Raw genomic sequence first — 14732 nt, forward strand, 5'->3', positions numbered from 1 at the left:
TTTGCTGCAGTCTCCCTGAAGTGGGAACACTCTGCCCATACACTCTTAGTACAAAAAGTCAGCGGGTGGGCTTTATAAATCCCAGTTCAGTATTCAGCAAGGTGTAACATCTGTTGTGATCAATATTTTAGAGCAAGTCTGTTTGATAAAAAGTTACAGTAAAGCCTTTAGCTTCCTACCGAATAGCTAAATAATTCACAGGAGTGGCTCTGATTGCTTTAAGCTTCTTGCATTTGAAAGTAAGCAGAAAATTCAGAGTAATTCTGTAGTGAGGCAGTATGGCCAGCTGGATCGTCTTTCTTAACAAGCTGCTGTACTGGGAATGAAGTAGTTTCAGGTTTTTAATGGCTCCTGAGGTATGCTGGAGTCAAATCTGGCAAAAAAATAACGGTCTCTTTTATAATTTGTTTTTGATGATATTCTTTATGATAATTTGGCTGGTGAGTGCTAGCAGCCGGCGCAGAAATTATACCCTGCAGTTTTAAAAGTCCGCAGAAACGGAACTAACTATCAGATGCTCGGGCATCGTGAGGATGCCACGAAGAGAAAGAAACTTTACGGTGGCGTCAGGAAAACCCAGGGTAGTCACCGTGTAACGACCAACCCTTGCCGTGAGCCCGGGTACAGCCCGGGTCCGCGCCGCGCCCCCGCCCGTGCAGAGCCGGGGCTGGATGGGGGGGTCTGCCCGGGACGGGGACACCGAGCGGGCGGGGACACCGAGCGGGCAGGGACACCGCCGGGGCTCTCCCCGCCGTCCGCGCTGGCGGCACCGGGGCTCCGCCCGGCCGCCTTCCCTCGTCGGGCGGCGGGGCCAGGGCGCGGGGGAGGCGGGCCGGCTCCTTCCCCCCCCCCCCTTCGGCGCCCACTCCCGGCGCCTTTAAGCCGGCAAACGGGCCCGGGCTGCGGGGAGCGAAGGTCGGCGGAGGCGCCATGGCGGGCCGGGCCGCGCTGCTGGCGCTGCTGGTGCTGCCGGCGCTGCCCCGCCGCGCCGCCGCCGGCTGCGCCGCCCGCCGGCTGTGCTGCCCCGGCCGCCGCCCGGCCTGCCTGAGCACCGGCTGGCGGCCCGACGGCTCCCACGGGCCCTGCTACTGCGACCAGGCGTGTGCCCGCACCCTCGACTGCTGCCACGACTACGCCGAGGCCTGCCCGGGTGAGTGGCCGGCGGGGCCGGGGCTGCTCCCGGGCACCGGCTGTCGCCGCTGCCTGCAGAGCTGCCCCGCACCTGCCCGCCCTCGGGGCACCGGCTGGGCTGGAAAGCGCCGCCCGCGGCCGGCTTTGCTCGTGGGAAGAGCGAGGGGGGCGGGCGGGGATGCGGGTGGCCGAAGGAGGGATGCTGCCGGCACTCGGCTTCCCCGCCCGGGTTGTGGTTCTCGGAGATGCTGGGGTCCCCCCGGAGCAGAGAGGTGGCAGGACGCTGCGTGTTTGTAACGAGACAGAAATGTGAAACGGGACGGTTCCTGACTCAGTCAGGATCCCCCGATCCCTTTCCCTCTTGTGGGTTGAATTACTACGGATGGGATCAAATCTGCTGCTCCTGCTAGCCCGTGCTTCCCCGCAAGCGGCATCGGCACCTCCAGCGTGTGGCTGCAGCTCCGGCGTCTGATCCGGTGAGAGCCTCGACCGCGGTGCCGGGGTCCCCGGGCAGCACAGCAACACTACCCCCATAAACGTCTTCCACTAAAGGGCAGATGTAAATGAAGGAATAAGTTATTTCAGTGAGCAGTGCAATCTCGTGTTCACTCCCCACAAACAGCATCCTCAAGGCGTCTTACCGGCTCACGTAATGCCTTTTTTTTAAAACCTGCATAGCTGTGCCTCTGCAGAGTTTTGCTCTAGGTAGATGGGCAGATATTCCCGTGATTTAATTCCTTTTTTCGTTTCAAGAGAAAACTGGAAAATGGGTAGGAAATAAATTCTTTCCCAAGTGATTAACTCAAGCCATGGCTGTGAATGAGGACCGGCTGGCGGGTCTGCAGACCAAGTTCCGAGCGTGGCAGAAAGCAGTGAGCATTAAAGCGCTGCCCACACGATCCCCAAAACCTGCCCCCCCCCCCGTGCCCTGGGTCTGCGGGGGGGTGCAGCTCCCGGTGGCGGGGCTGCCGGGGAGGGGCGCGCTGGGCGCCCCGCTGCCTTTGGTGCCCGAGCACGGCTGGGCTGTTGGGTGCTCCTTCAGCACCGCCGCCTCCGAACCCTGCGTGCTGCATCGGGGCAACTGGGGTAGACAGGAACCCCTCGCGTCTTCATATTTCAGAGGAATAATAAAGAACCTGTGTTTGCAGACCCTCGTTGCGCGCCGGGGGTGGGGGTGGGGGGCAGAAGGCAGCCGCTGCTCCCCCTCCCCGCGGGACACCCCGCACCCCCACCCGTGACACAGCCCCGGCGCTTCTGCCGGCGCTCGCCCGGCCCGGGGCCACCCTGTGGCTACCGGAGGAATAACAGCATTCTGCTTACGGAGACCTGGCGAGAAAGCTGGGTTTGTGCGGGATGAGAGATTTTTTCAGTAGTTTTTTTTCTCCCACCACTAAAGAGCTACTTTATCAAAGTGAATTGTAAAGCAAAATATTAAGGCAAAGGCATTAATGTCGACACCAAAAAAAAATATAATGAAGAGAGCAGAATATTCCGAATAAATCAGATGCACCAAAGGCTTTTTATTTGTGTGTGTGGTGTATTGCTGCATATATGAAATATCTCAATTACTTGGATAATTGATTTAATTCCTAATCTTTGAATAGGTTTAAAAAGCTGCTTATGGTGACTTTAGACAAAGAAGAAAATCAGTAGCATTTCAAAGATCTTCCTAAAGTTTTTGAAGACAAGGGCAGTTTCAAATGGGGTTAATGCAGTAATCAGGGGTTATCTGTGTTCTGTGGGAGAATAAATTGAAGTATCAAGCTTGAGCTGCTCAGAAAGGCTGGGATTCGCAACAGCATTTAGCAGCTTATGTTCCAATAAAATCAGTGGGACTCAGGCTTTTGAGTGCCTTTGTAAATCAGAGTATGAATGTCTATTACTGTAAGATGCTGAGCATAGCGGCCCTTAATGGATTTGAACGGGCTCATCTGCATTGTTAACTTGAGGGATAGATCGGTAGAGGAGCTGGACTCAGAACTGAGGAATTCCTCATGCCTGAGCTCAGCAGCATGGGTGAAATATTTCTGTCCTTGGGTAGTTCGCCTCTTGAGTACTCACAGCGACTTTGGTAGAAGGTAGCTTGCAAGTGCAGCCCTTCTCTTAGTGTATGTAAGGTGGTGCTTGCTGGCCTTTCGCTGGTCACGGTGTGCAAGGCAGGAAACCTGGTCAGACACCTATTCACTGGTACGACTGAAGTTTGATGTCCTTGGAAGTGCTGGTGTGGTGTATTGTCATACACTGGCCCAGCTCAGTCACAAGGTAGAGGAATGCAAGGAGAGGGGCTGTAGCCAACTGAGAATATGTGGGGAAAAAAACAGTATGAGTCTAGGCTGACCTGCAAGTGTTTTTCTCCAAAGGTGTTGTTCTTGATGGTTAGGCTGTATTGGTTAGGCACAAATGATCAAGTATATCATGGGCTATGATTCCAGGTTGCCTTTGAGAGAGACCAGCAGGTGAATGCTCTTGTGATCGAGTAATTCCTGTGTTATTCTTGATAGTTCTCTCCAAAGATTCAATCCCATGAAACTCAACTATGGGCATGCTCACAAGGAAGAGATCACAAAAGGGGATATGTGACACAGGGAATGGTACCAGTGTGTTTCAGACCGAACGGATGGGATGTTGAATGCTGAAGGAAGACAGTTCTTTATCTGTGCAGAGGCCAAAGCTTAGGAGTTTGGCACTGTGGATACTATGCGAGAGCAAGTAGGGATGCTCCATGATGTGCAGATTTTTGAAGCATTACTTAGTGCAGGTTCCCAAAGTTTGAAGTCATGAGTTGTATCCTCAGAATATTTTGGGCTTGTTTCCAACATGTACAAAGTGGAAGCCATAGTATTTAATTTTGATTCTTCAGTTCAACTCCAGCCTGCCATGCGACGGTCCAAACTCCAGGGCTGGTCATCATTTGCTGTGTGACATCCTACAAGACAAGTCAGTAAGATTTCAGACCTTATCTGCATGAACGGTCTACAACAGCAGTGGAGAAAGCCTCTGCTTTCTATGCAGCTCTTCCCTTACCACTCAATTTGACCTTGTCTAGTTTTAAAACTTTTCTCAGTTCATCCAGTGCAGGTCCCAGTTTACAGGGTGTCGGAGGGGGAGGTGACTGGCCCCATGTAGACTAGCCTGGATGGCTGGAGCTTCTGGGCAGACATTTTCCTGGGAGCAGGGCTACTGGGAACTGCCCAGCACAACTGTGGGACAGGTGTGAAACAAAGAAGGTTGTATTGAGCTATGTCAAAAAATGTCTTTTCTGGAGAAGGCACGCCACTGGCATCATTTCTGTAACCTTCTACATGCCCGTTTGTTACTCTTCCTCCAGTTATCCCCTGTGTCGTATCTCAGTGGAGTGGCTGGAGCGGCTGCGCAGAGCCTTGCAAGACAACGTACCGTGTTCGGAGGAGACATGTCATCCAGGAGCCCAGGAACGGAGGAGAGGCATGTCCTCCTCTGGAGGAGAGGGCTGGCTGCGTGGAGTACTGGACTCAGCAAGGAACAGAGTGCAAACAGTCCCTGAGTAAGTCCAGTGAAAATGTAAGTGTCTGGGTGATCAGGGGGAGGACTCTTGTTTGGGTCAGCGGAGCTTATCTTTCTGTACCCTTTGAAAAGAGTTATTTTCAGACACCAGCATGTTTGCTCTGAGCCTCTCTGGTGTAACTGAGAACAGAGCTGTTCGCACAGGCTTAGAGATGCCCTTCCCGGGACAGTATTTGAAAGCGGCGCCTGCCGTTGGCTGTGATCTGCTGTGCTTCAAGAGTGAAATATTACAGGCCTGTTGGGATCTCACTTGTACAAGTGTAAATCTCTGGCAATTTTGATAGAGTTGGTAGATTTATGCCTGTTTAAAACTTCTGCAACTGGGTGTTGAATGCTTTTTTTCTTTTGTGTATATATATATATTTATTTTATGAGTCATCCGCAAAAAGTCACGAAGGAGCAATATACCCATCACAGGCAAGGTATGACTTCCCCGCACTGGAGCAGAGTGCAGGCAGAGCAGACCTCCAACTAGTTTCTGGACAAAAAGCCTGGTTTCACTTTGTTCAAATCAACTTTTCATGACATACCTTTACTGATTTTTTTTAAAAGAACTGTTTGTGATTTTTTGCTGCTATTTTGGGGTCAAAATCTGTCCGCTCTGAATGTTGGCTACAACTGACTTCTTCAAACCTGTTGAGAGTTGGTATTAAGTGAACGCTGCCTTCGCGCTCTGTCTTTTGCGTGTGCCTGATAAGTAGGCTTATTCTGCTCAGACAAAAATCTGGCAACAAGAGAGATTCTCTTTTCAGTGAAATTGTTGATGGTCTCGGACGATACAAAAATACAAAGTTAGAATTGTTTTTATGTCCTGCTGAAGATAAAACTGTGTGACATTACAGGCCCATCTTTACTGTTCTGCAGACGTAAACAGCCTTAGTGCAGTATTGCCACTTACGCTATGTACTCTTTCTCTTTGATATCCGCAGTCCCAGCATTAATTACAACAGGAGGGTTTGGAAAAGCGAGGAAAAAAAGAGCTGCGTCTGATGGCAATGAAAGAGCAGGGTAAGTTGGAGGCTCAGCACAGGGGCTCAGTAATACTTCACCTTCCGTGTCTCTCTGGTTGCGGTTTTGGGCTCAGCTTTTTGCTGATCAGAAACAGTATTTCCCAGCAGAAGGGAAACTTGTGCTTCACTAGAGCAGGGTGCTGCTCTCCTGTTATGGTTTGAGAAACCCACAACAATTTATTGTCGCTTAGACAATTATTCTGTCGCCCGATGACCCCTCCCCACCCAAGAAGGGGAATCAGGGGAAAAACAAGGAAACCCAAGGGTTGAAATATAAACAGATTTAATAGAATAAGACTAAATAATTACCATTGATAATACTAAAGAACCAATATTGATGCTGATACCAGTATAAAATATACAAGGATTTTACTCAGCCCATTCTATCTATCTGTGTGCTCCCAGCATGGGACAGCAGATGTGGGACACTGTGAGTGCTGCAGCTTCAGGGGGAAGGGAAGGGCTCAGGGCTCCAGCAGCGGGGCAAGAAGTTCTCAGGATCACAGCCGTCATGGAAGAGGGGGATCTCCTCAGCAAACTTTCTGATTTATATTGAATGTGACGTTCATGGTATGAAATAATCCTGTTGGCCAGCTTGGGTCAAGTGCCCGGGTCACTGCTCCTCATCCCTGCACCTGGTGAGCTCGAAAACACTGAGACCTTGAAACCCCCATACCATAGCTGGCTGTGAAGTAAATACTTTCACAAATTCAGACACTAGAGTCTTTTAAAAGTGCATCTTTCCCAGGTATTAGAAGAGCAATTACTCCTGTGTCACTCAAACCAGGACATCTCCCCTCTGTGACAGCAGTATCTCAGTGCATCTGAAGGCTGTGGGTCTGCCTTGACGTAAGGCCAGTACAAGACTGAGATTCAGCTTTTCATTCATGGCATCACTGTTGTTTAAGGTTGTGTGATCAAAAAGCCAAAGACCATTCACTTCAGCTCTTCCCAGTGTGGAATCCGGTGCAGTTTGCACATTTTTACCTAAATGGGGTAAATTCTGAGGGGGTGGAGTTTCCTATCTTGTTGCACGGGAAGCACATCCCTCTCCCATTTCAGCCCCCCTCGGCTGTAACGTGGCCCGTTTTCCCCTGCAGCGCTGTTGCACAGCACAGGTACAGGCAGGGTTGTGCAGAAAGCTCTGTTGCATTTTACCTTCTGGGACACAGCCAAACTGGGGTTGCTCAGCCTGGAGAAAGGGATGCTGAGGGGAGACCATATCGCTCTCTACAGCTGCCTGAAAGGAGGTTGTAGCGAGGTGGGGGTCCGTCTCTTCTCCCAAGTAACAAGTGATAGGACAAGACGAAGCGGTCTCGAGTTGCACCAGGAGAGGTTTAGATTGGATGTTAGGAAAAATTTCTTCACAGAAAGGGTTATCAAACATTGGAAGAAACTGCCCAGGGAAGTGGTTGAATCACCGTCCCTGGAGGTATTTAAAAGACAGGTAACTGGTGGTTTTGGCAGTGTTAGGTTGCTGATTGGACTCGATGATCTTAAAGGTCCCTTCCGACCTAGATGATTCTGTGATTCTCTGCTTGTGCTGCTCTGCCTGCGGGCTGGTGCCTCCAACCCAGGGGAGCTGGCATCAGCCTTCCCGGTCCTCTTCTTTCCCAGTTGGGGTCATCACTAGCAGCAACACAGTGCAGATGGGAAAGGTTATGTTCCACCCTGTAACCCCTCCTACACAGCTTTGAGAGCTAGTTATTCCCAGGGGTTCTTATTGCAGTCCCTGGTGATTTGCCCGTTTCTTGTTGGGAGCTGCCATTCCTGTAAACGCTGGGTGGAGTTTCCCAAAGCTGCTCTTGCAGCATGAGGCAGCTATGCACTTGTTGATTTATTTCCCCACGTGCTGTTGTACATGTAAGTATTTCCACAGCGCGTGGGTGCGTCCATCCCCCTCACTTAAGCATCTGAAGGAAAGAGCATCTGTTCACCCTGAGCCTCCCTTGGACTCCTCATTAGTTGAGCCTTGTCCCTGTAAAATTAAAAAATGTGAGCACAGCTCTATTGCATGCGTATTTATCCTTGCTCTCTTTCCCTCAGATAAGACAAGGAAGCAAACTGCTCACATGGATCAGTGTGCTACTTGGAGGTGTTTGGAATTCCCCATGATGACTGATACAGAACAAGTCTAGACTAGAACCCAGTTCTCGGCTGTGTTTATGGATGGTTACTGAACTTCCTTGGTTTTCCCCTCCAAACAAGGCCAGTTCTTTTGGGCTTTCCTCTCAGCTTTGGTTAAAATCAGAAGCACAGAAAACTGTGAGCAGGGCAGAAGTGCTGTGTCAATCTGGTAGTCCTTCCACTGAGATGGAACTGAGGTTGACAACCTCGCTCTGTCTCTTAGAAGGGAGATCATCACAAGGAGAACCTTTACAGACCGAGTCTTAGCTCCTGTCACAAGCTGCTCTGCAAAACCCATTATAAGTAACTGAGAGTAGGTGATAAAGAAAGTGTTGTTCAGCAAATGAATACCAGACGTGGAATCAGAAGACCTGTCTGTTGGATTTTTTGGCTTTAGTCAAATGTTTGACCAATCTGCGTCTCTATTTGTAAAAACGGATGTCAATAATACCTGATATTTTTTTGATATGGCAGTTGAAAACATCAGCAGAGTAGTTTTATTCCCTATTTAACCTTGTCGAAATGGAGGTACACCACACGTTCTGTTTTTTATAACCTTGGGTGTGGATGGGGTTAGTTTTTTTGTTTTTCTTAATTGGTGGTCTACGGTCACCCAGTTTAGTCTGGCTCTAATCTGGTTATTAAGCTAACCTACTGCGTTATTTTGGTTGCAGGTACTGTGTTGAATTCCAGCTTGTGGCCATCACGCCGGGCTGCTTGCAGAGCCACCACTCGTACACTCACTGGATGCAGTATCTCAGGGAGGGCCACACCGTCTGCGTGGAGTGTCAGCACCCAGCTTTAGACTCCAGAAGTCTACATTGTTATGGGGATGGCAGTGGAAGCAAAAAGTAAGAGTTTTAGCTTTTGTTTTCATGCTGAATTTTTCATTCTTCTCCCTTGATCTCCTTGTCCCAGTTTCGTAATGCACTGCATGCAGCTCTCTGGAGTGCTCTACATCTGTTAACTGGTCTTTGTTGAATACCATGAGTTTCTTGCAGAGATGAAATGACCTGGTGAAGCTCATGTATTAATCCAGTGGCAGAGCCAGGACTGAAGTGTGGGAGTACCTGCACTTAGTCTGCTAAATCTTGCTGAATTCTAAGTGGCACAGTTGTGGAGTTTTTTTGTTTTAAAGACACTCCATCTGTGCTTCTAAGGTCCAGTCCTGTCAGATGTCAAATAAAACCAAATCTGTTTCTGATTTTTAAGCACTGGGGATTTTGTTTCAACAAGTGACCCTTTATGAGTACTTCTGGCGGGTGGCAGCTGGCTTAGGGACTTGGAGTATGTGATGGCGCATGAGGTTGGATGGAAGTACTGTTAAATCTTTGCACTTTCAGCATCCTTTCCCTGGAAAGCTGAAGAAGTTTTGGGTCGATTGATAGGGACCACCCAGGTTGTACAAATTGGGCAGACTCCAGCGAAGATGAAGAGAATGGCTTGAAGCTGCGAAACACATCTGTGGCAGAGCCAGTTGGCCTCTGCTGTGGTCACTGGATGCACAGCTTCTGCACTGCTTTTATCCCGATACCCTTAACCCCATTGCTACTTTATTATAGGCATCCTCTGAAACTGGTCAGCAGCCCTGCCTGAGAAAACCGTTGCCCATCAGTGCTGGGCAGGGCTATTTTTAAAGCTTACATAAATGTTGACATAAGCATGTTTGTTTGAATTAGAAGTTCTAAACCAGCATTGTCAGGCCTCAAGCACACAATGTGTTGTACTACCAAGACTGCCAATAATGGCCTTTCTAGGCAGGGGTTTTCTCAGGCTTTTAATAAGAGGAAATCACGTTTAGAGTCTTTTCCTGTTCTGCCTCAGCTTGTTTTGTGCAAAGGTTCCAAAAGCTTTTAGATAAGGAAGAAGAAAATCTTACCTGGTGTGGCCAGGAGTAGCTCTTACCTGCATTCAACATGTAAATGATTATAAAAGCTTACAATAATGTTATTTTACTAAAGCCTTGGAGCCAGACAGGACCATCAGGTTAAGCAAAATGAAAAGTATATTCAGGAATTCATTTCCTCATAGGGCTGCAAAAAGAGGGGGCATTTTCATTCACCTGATCTGGTGAACAGTGCGGTTCGTGGAGCGGAAGCACAAAGAAAATGGGAGGATGTCCTTTAGGAATGATGATCTGATCATCAGGTGTTGGCAGGCTGAAGGCTGGAGAGGGGTAGCGATGATGGAGTTGGGGTGAAGGGGACTGATTCACTGAAGTCAGAACTCAGCCCATGTCTCAGCAGATGGTTTAAATCCGTCCCAGTTGAGCAGAGCCTAGAAATTGTTCCCAGAGTCTTGCTGGAGGTAAGATGAACTGGTGAGTCCGTTTCATTATAGGCATGTGAGAGCCAGCAGGGAAGCCAGCTTTTAACACAGTGAGCTTTTTACCTCTCCAGCATTACTGCCTATAATGTCAAATGAAGTAATGTCTGTGGCGTTTTCTAGGCAGGTACGAGCTCTCTCTGTGTGTGCTCAGCTGAGGTACTGTGTGTGGTCACTTGGGTTCATTGCCGGGTAGTAACATGGGCTTGGAGGACAGGCAGGGCTGGCCTGGGCTGGCCTGAGTGGTGGACGAAGCTCTTACCTACAAAAGGCAGTGGAGGCGCCCTCCTTGAACCAGCAGTGCTGGGCAGCTTTGTCAGAGATGAATGTGTGGCTGGCAGGTGGAACAGAAATGATGTCTCTGGTCTGCAGCTTGCTCATCCTCTCTGTGTGTGCGTGTGAAGCCTCCCTTACATTTCACATGGATGTTCTGGATAACTCCCATGTATCCCCTAGATAGGTAACCTCCAGGGCATGGTCTGGTGTTCTTTATCACTGTCTGACCTTACAGTGGTGGGTCAAGGAGATTGGTTGTCCAGGGCTGGGTATCTTGCTTGATTTTTCTTGATATCAACATCTCAAGTGCGAGTATTTACTATAGGTATTCTTTATATGAGCAGAGCTGCCCCCTAATCTGTTTCCAGAAATAATATACTTTTTTTACCAGGTTGCATGGAGGAAAAAACTGATCTCTCTGATCTCTGAGAGGAAATAGAGCTGTTGGTGGGGACAGCCATTGAGTGGGATGGGGAAATGTCTGGGAAAAGGTTTTTGCCTTCTGTTAGAATAAGTGGCCGTATCTGAGCAGGCAGTCCTGCAAGGGAGCAGTGCTGTGAGGGGGTCGCACGGTGAGCTCCTCAGGTTGGGATTCGCTGGCCAGACGTGGAGGGCATAAGTGTGATGCTTGCAAAGAAAGGTGGAGGAAGATGGAAAACCCTCTGCTGCCCTGAGAAAGAGGATGGTGGGAGGCCAAAGCTGATGCCAGAGCCTAGGATGCAGCATGTGTTGAGTTCGCCTAGATCTGCTCATGAGCCTCTGGCTGTATGCTCAGCTCACCCTCGTTTTGAAATTTTGTTGGTGTAACTCTTGCCAGGGGACGTGGACGGTTTGTGGTGACCTCTGAGCGGTGGTTATGCCGGCTGAGCCGTGCCGTCGCGCGCTGGCCGGGTCTCCGGGGCCGCTGGCTGGAGCTGTGCGGGGAAGCATGCACAGCTGCTGCTGTCCCACCCACGCCGTGCCTGCGCTTCGCTTCTCGCCCTGTCAGTTCGGCAGCTTGTGCCAGCGTTTAGTTCCCCGAGATATTGTTCCAAGAGTGACTCTCAGGAAGGAAAACATCTGACAGAGTTTAAAATAAACTCAGCCATGCTGGTATATTTTGATGAGTATTTCCTAATTATCTTCTTGTGTCTAAGTGGAGTCTGGCTTATAAATGCTTCAAGTTAAAGAGAGATGCTTGTTATCTGTGCCTTCCACCTGTCTCCCACTCTGTAGAAGACACTAGTTCATTTTAACCCTTGTTCTGCAAGCTCAGGAAGTTTCACAAAGTCCTTGATTTGTGGCCAGATCTGTGGCCGTCAGGTGAGGATCGCTATGATAATCTAGCTTGCATTGGCTTCTTTCTTCTAGAAGGTTATGAGATAAACAAGGCAGAGCATCAAGCCGGGAAATTGATCTGTTAATTTTGGATCGTCTTCTGAAAGTTATACAAATAAAGCACGGACTTGACATCTGCGAAATTGTTACTCTGCCTGTGTCTAGGAGGATCAACTGCTCTTCATCATCTGGAGCAAGATGTGGTGGTTGTAGCACATAAATGTCCAGACTGCAGCAGTTTATGCCCACGCGTGTGGGGCGGAGGGAGAGAGAGGATGGATGGACTTGATTTATAGCAAAGTTAGCATTTGCCTTCCCCACCAGCAAGATGACAGTAAGCAAGTTTAGCTTATGTGTTTAAGGAGTAAAGCCTTTTAAAGGTAAAGCTGCAGCCCAGAGTTTTGAAGGGCACAGGACTGCTCCGGGCACAGCCTGCTTTATCTGGGATCTTAATCCTCCCTGTGCAGATCCTGGTATTTTGAAATGACCCCAAGCCAAAAGAAAAATACAGCGAGCCTTTTCCAGCCATGTGTGATGCATAAAACCCTGCTTTGGAGCATGACATCTCATTAAACCAAGGGAAGGGTTATCTTTGTGGATCTAGAGTAATAATTCCAGTTTCAACAGAACTATAAAAAATCAGAAGTTAGGGGTCTGTTGGGCTGTTCTGTGGACAGCTCTCTGCACAGGGCAAGAGTTGATCCAGTTGTGGTATTTGTGCTTCTCCAAAGGTCAAGGCTGGGACACGCTGATGCGAGGAATTCCCTTGAACCACTAAATGCTAACATCTGGGAAGGAGCACAGTGCTGTAGCAAAATTTCAGTTTCTGTGGCCATTAGGTCAGGGTTGCTTCGGCCGTGCCACTGATTGTGAAAGATGGCTTGTGGGTCCCCTTGGGTGTTCCAATAGGATATTTCTCTGTTCAGCTCTGGTCAGTGGACTGCCTGGGAGAAAAGTGGGGAGTGGGTGGGTGGGTTGGCTGGGTTTTTGTCCTCTATTTAAGGGGCCTGTGGGTAGCCTTGTTCCAACACTTGTGGGCCTGGTCATCCAGAAGCCATGTCAGTGCGTAGCTGTTAGCAAGGGGAAAAGCTTAGGCAAGTGTTCCGCTGCCATGGTTGTCCAGAGATGCTCATGTCCCTGCACCTGCTCACACAGACATGCGCTGTGTTGCATGGTCTGTTCTTATTCAGCATCTCGATGGCTACGGGTGGCAACAGAGCTCTGCCCACTGCAAGGAAGCATGGTGTTATAAAGAAAAATGGAGAAAGAGGTGTTTTGCCCACTTTGCTACCCGTCGAGTGTTTCAATACGGGAGTTATGGGGATGTCAGAGTGCACCTCGAGGGAATGTTTCTGTGAATCCTTTTGGACTTAACAGCTACAGTACGTGCTGCTCTAGGTTCTTCCAGTCCAGTGTTCCTGCCTGATTGCAGCTTTACTTCACGCTATTGTAATCCTATGGGGGTCACTGTGGTTGCTTCTTCTTTACGGTGATGGTAGAAAGGCAGAATTGGGACCATGGAGTGAAAATCGATATTAGCAAACTAAATGGGATTTACTGGGTGATTTAAGCCCCGGTCATACAAGTGACTGTCCTGCAGCAGAGATGCAGCACATTAACTTTCTCCCTCCTACGATTATGTTTCAGGAATCAGCTGTTGCACTGGCAGGCAGTAGGGAACCCTCGATGCAAGGGAACCTGGAAGAGAATTCGCCAGCTGGACACTTGCTCCTGTCCTTCTGTTCACAGCTTCTTGTTCATCTAACTTCTCCTGACACTCCCAGCGAGCAAGTGCTGTGATGGCTTGTCTGGCACCAACGTGTGGCAGCAGTAGGAACCACAACCAAAACGACGACTTCTCTATGTCAGAGGCTATGCCACTTAATTTCAAGAGGTTGCTGTCTGTACTGGGGCATCCTGAATCCTCTCTGTCTGCGTGTGCTCTTCAGTTTCCAAAGAAATCAGGCTGGCTGTGAAGTGCCAATCTCTTTCTGCCCAGCCATCCCTGAGAGAGGCCTTTCTGACCCTGATGACTTCTTGCAAATTTCCCCTTTCTTGAGTGGAATGAGAATTCACCCAGTAAGAAATTGGACAAAAAAGGCCATGTGAATCCAGGTTTAATTATTATTTTTCCAAAGCCTCAATGGAGAATCAACAACGCAAAATAAATTAACTCAAGTGCCTTCTTTTCATGGCAACAGCACTTCATTGTGGATGCTTCCTGCCTGTGCTTATGTAGCTTTTCCTTCTGTTTTCACCTCCATGGTCTCATCATTTCATATTTATCCTCAGTCTTACAGAGGGTTGATCTCGCGCTGCTGAGTTAATCGCAAAACTTAGAAATCAGCCTTTTCAAATCTGTGAGAATAGAAGGTACCGGGGATAAATGGGCCCTTGGGCTTCGAGTTTCAAGGAGCATTGCTGAGTTGCCCAAAAATGCGGTGCAGTCCTGGGGCTCTAAATAGGAAGTCATCCCAGTTGTATCAGGGCGCCTAGATATAGCTGTGTCTTTTTGACTGGAAAATATTTGAAATGTTTTTTTTATATTCTGCTGATTTATATTCATACTTTTCTATAAATGAAAATAAAGGAGACCGGAGACATCGTCCCAGTGTGTGTCTATTGATTAATCTGTGCGGTGCCATCTCTTTAGTGCCTGAACCTGCCTGATTTAGTCCAGCCTATCTTGCTGCTGACTCATCTGTCCCAGCAGGTGAGACTGGAGGAAAAGTCGCTGCTGTCCAGTTCTACTCAGGATTTACAGGTGGAAGTGCAGCACCACGACCTTCAACTACGCAGAATATGGATGGGATATTTCTTTTAATATACATACACTCCTGAATCTGCTTAAACAAAATTACAGAAAGGACTTCCGCTTTGTGGCAGAGCGCTGCAGTGATGAGCGTCTAGGTAATTAAATTTGTCAAAACCCAAGTGAGTGGCTGGGGGCGGCTCCAGAAGAGAGTTGTAATACTCAAGTCTGACTCTGGTTTAGGTTTGGAT

General features: G+C 48.9%; 1 protein-coding gene across 1 annotated transcript; it reads left to right on the forward strand.

Annotated features, from left to right (window-relative positions):
* Positions 1-930: 930 nt before the first annotated feature.
* LOC309678312 (somatomedin-B and thrombospondin type-1 domain-containing protein-like) lies at positions 931-14323 on the forward strand (the record flags this gene model as incomplete). The annotated part of the gene is made up of 5 exons (XM_082491312.1): positions 931-1150; positions 4460-4654; positions 5604-5682; positions 8486-8662; positions 13377-14323. The coding sequence occupies 5 exons, from the start codon at positions 931-933 to the stop codon at positions 13492-13494; spliced, it is 789 nt and encodes a 262-aa protein (XP_082347438.1). The 3' UTR covers positions 13495-14323.
* Between the last annotated feature and the right edge of the window lie 409 nt (positions 14324-14732).

Source organism: Vanellus vanellus, assembly GCF_965231255.1.
Source record: "Vanellus vanellus genome assembly, chromosome: 15".
NCBI classification, from domain to species: domain Eukaryota; kingdom Metazoa; phylum Chordata; class Aves; order Charadriiformes; family Charadriidae; genus Vanellus; species Vanellus vanellus.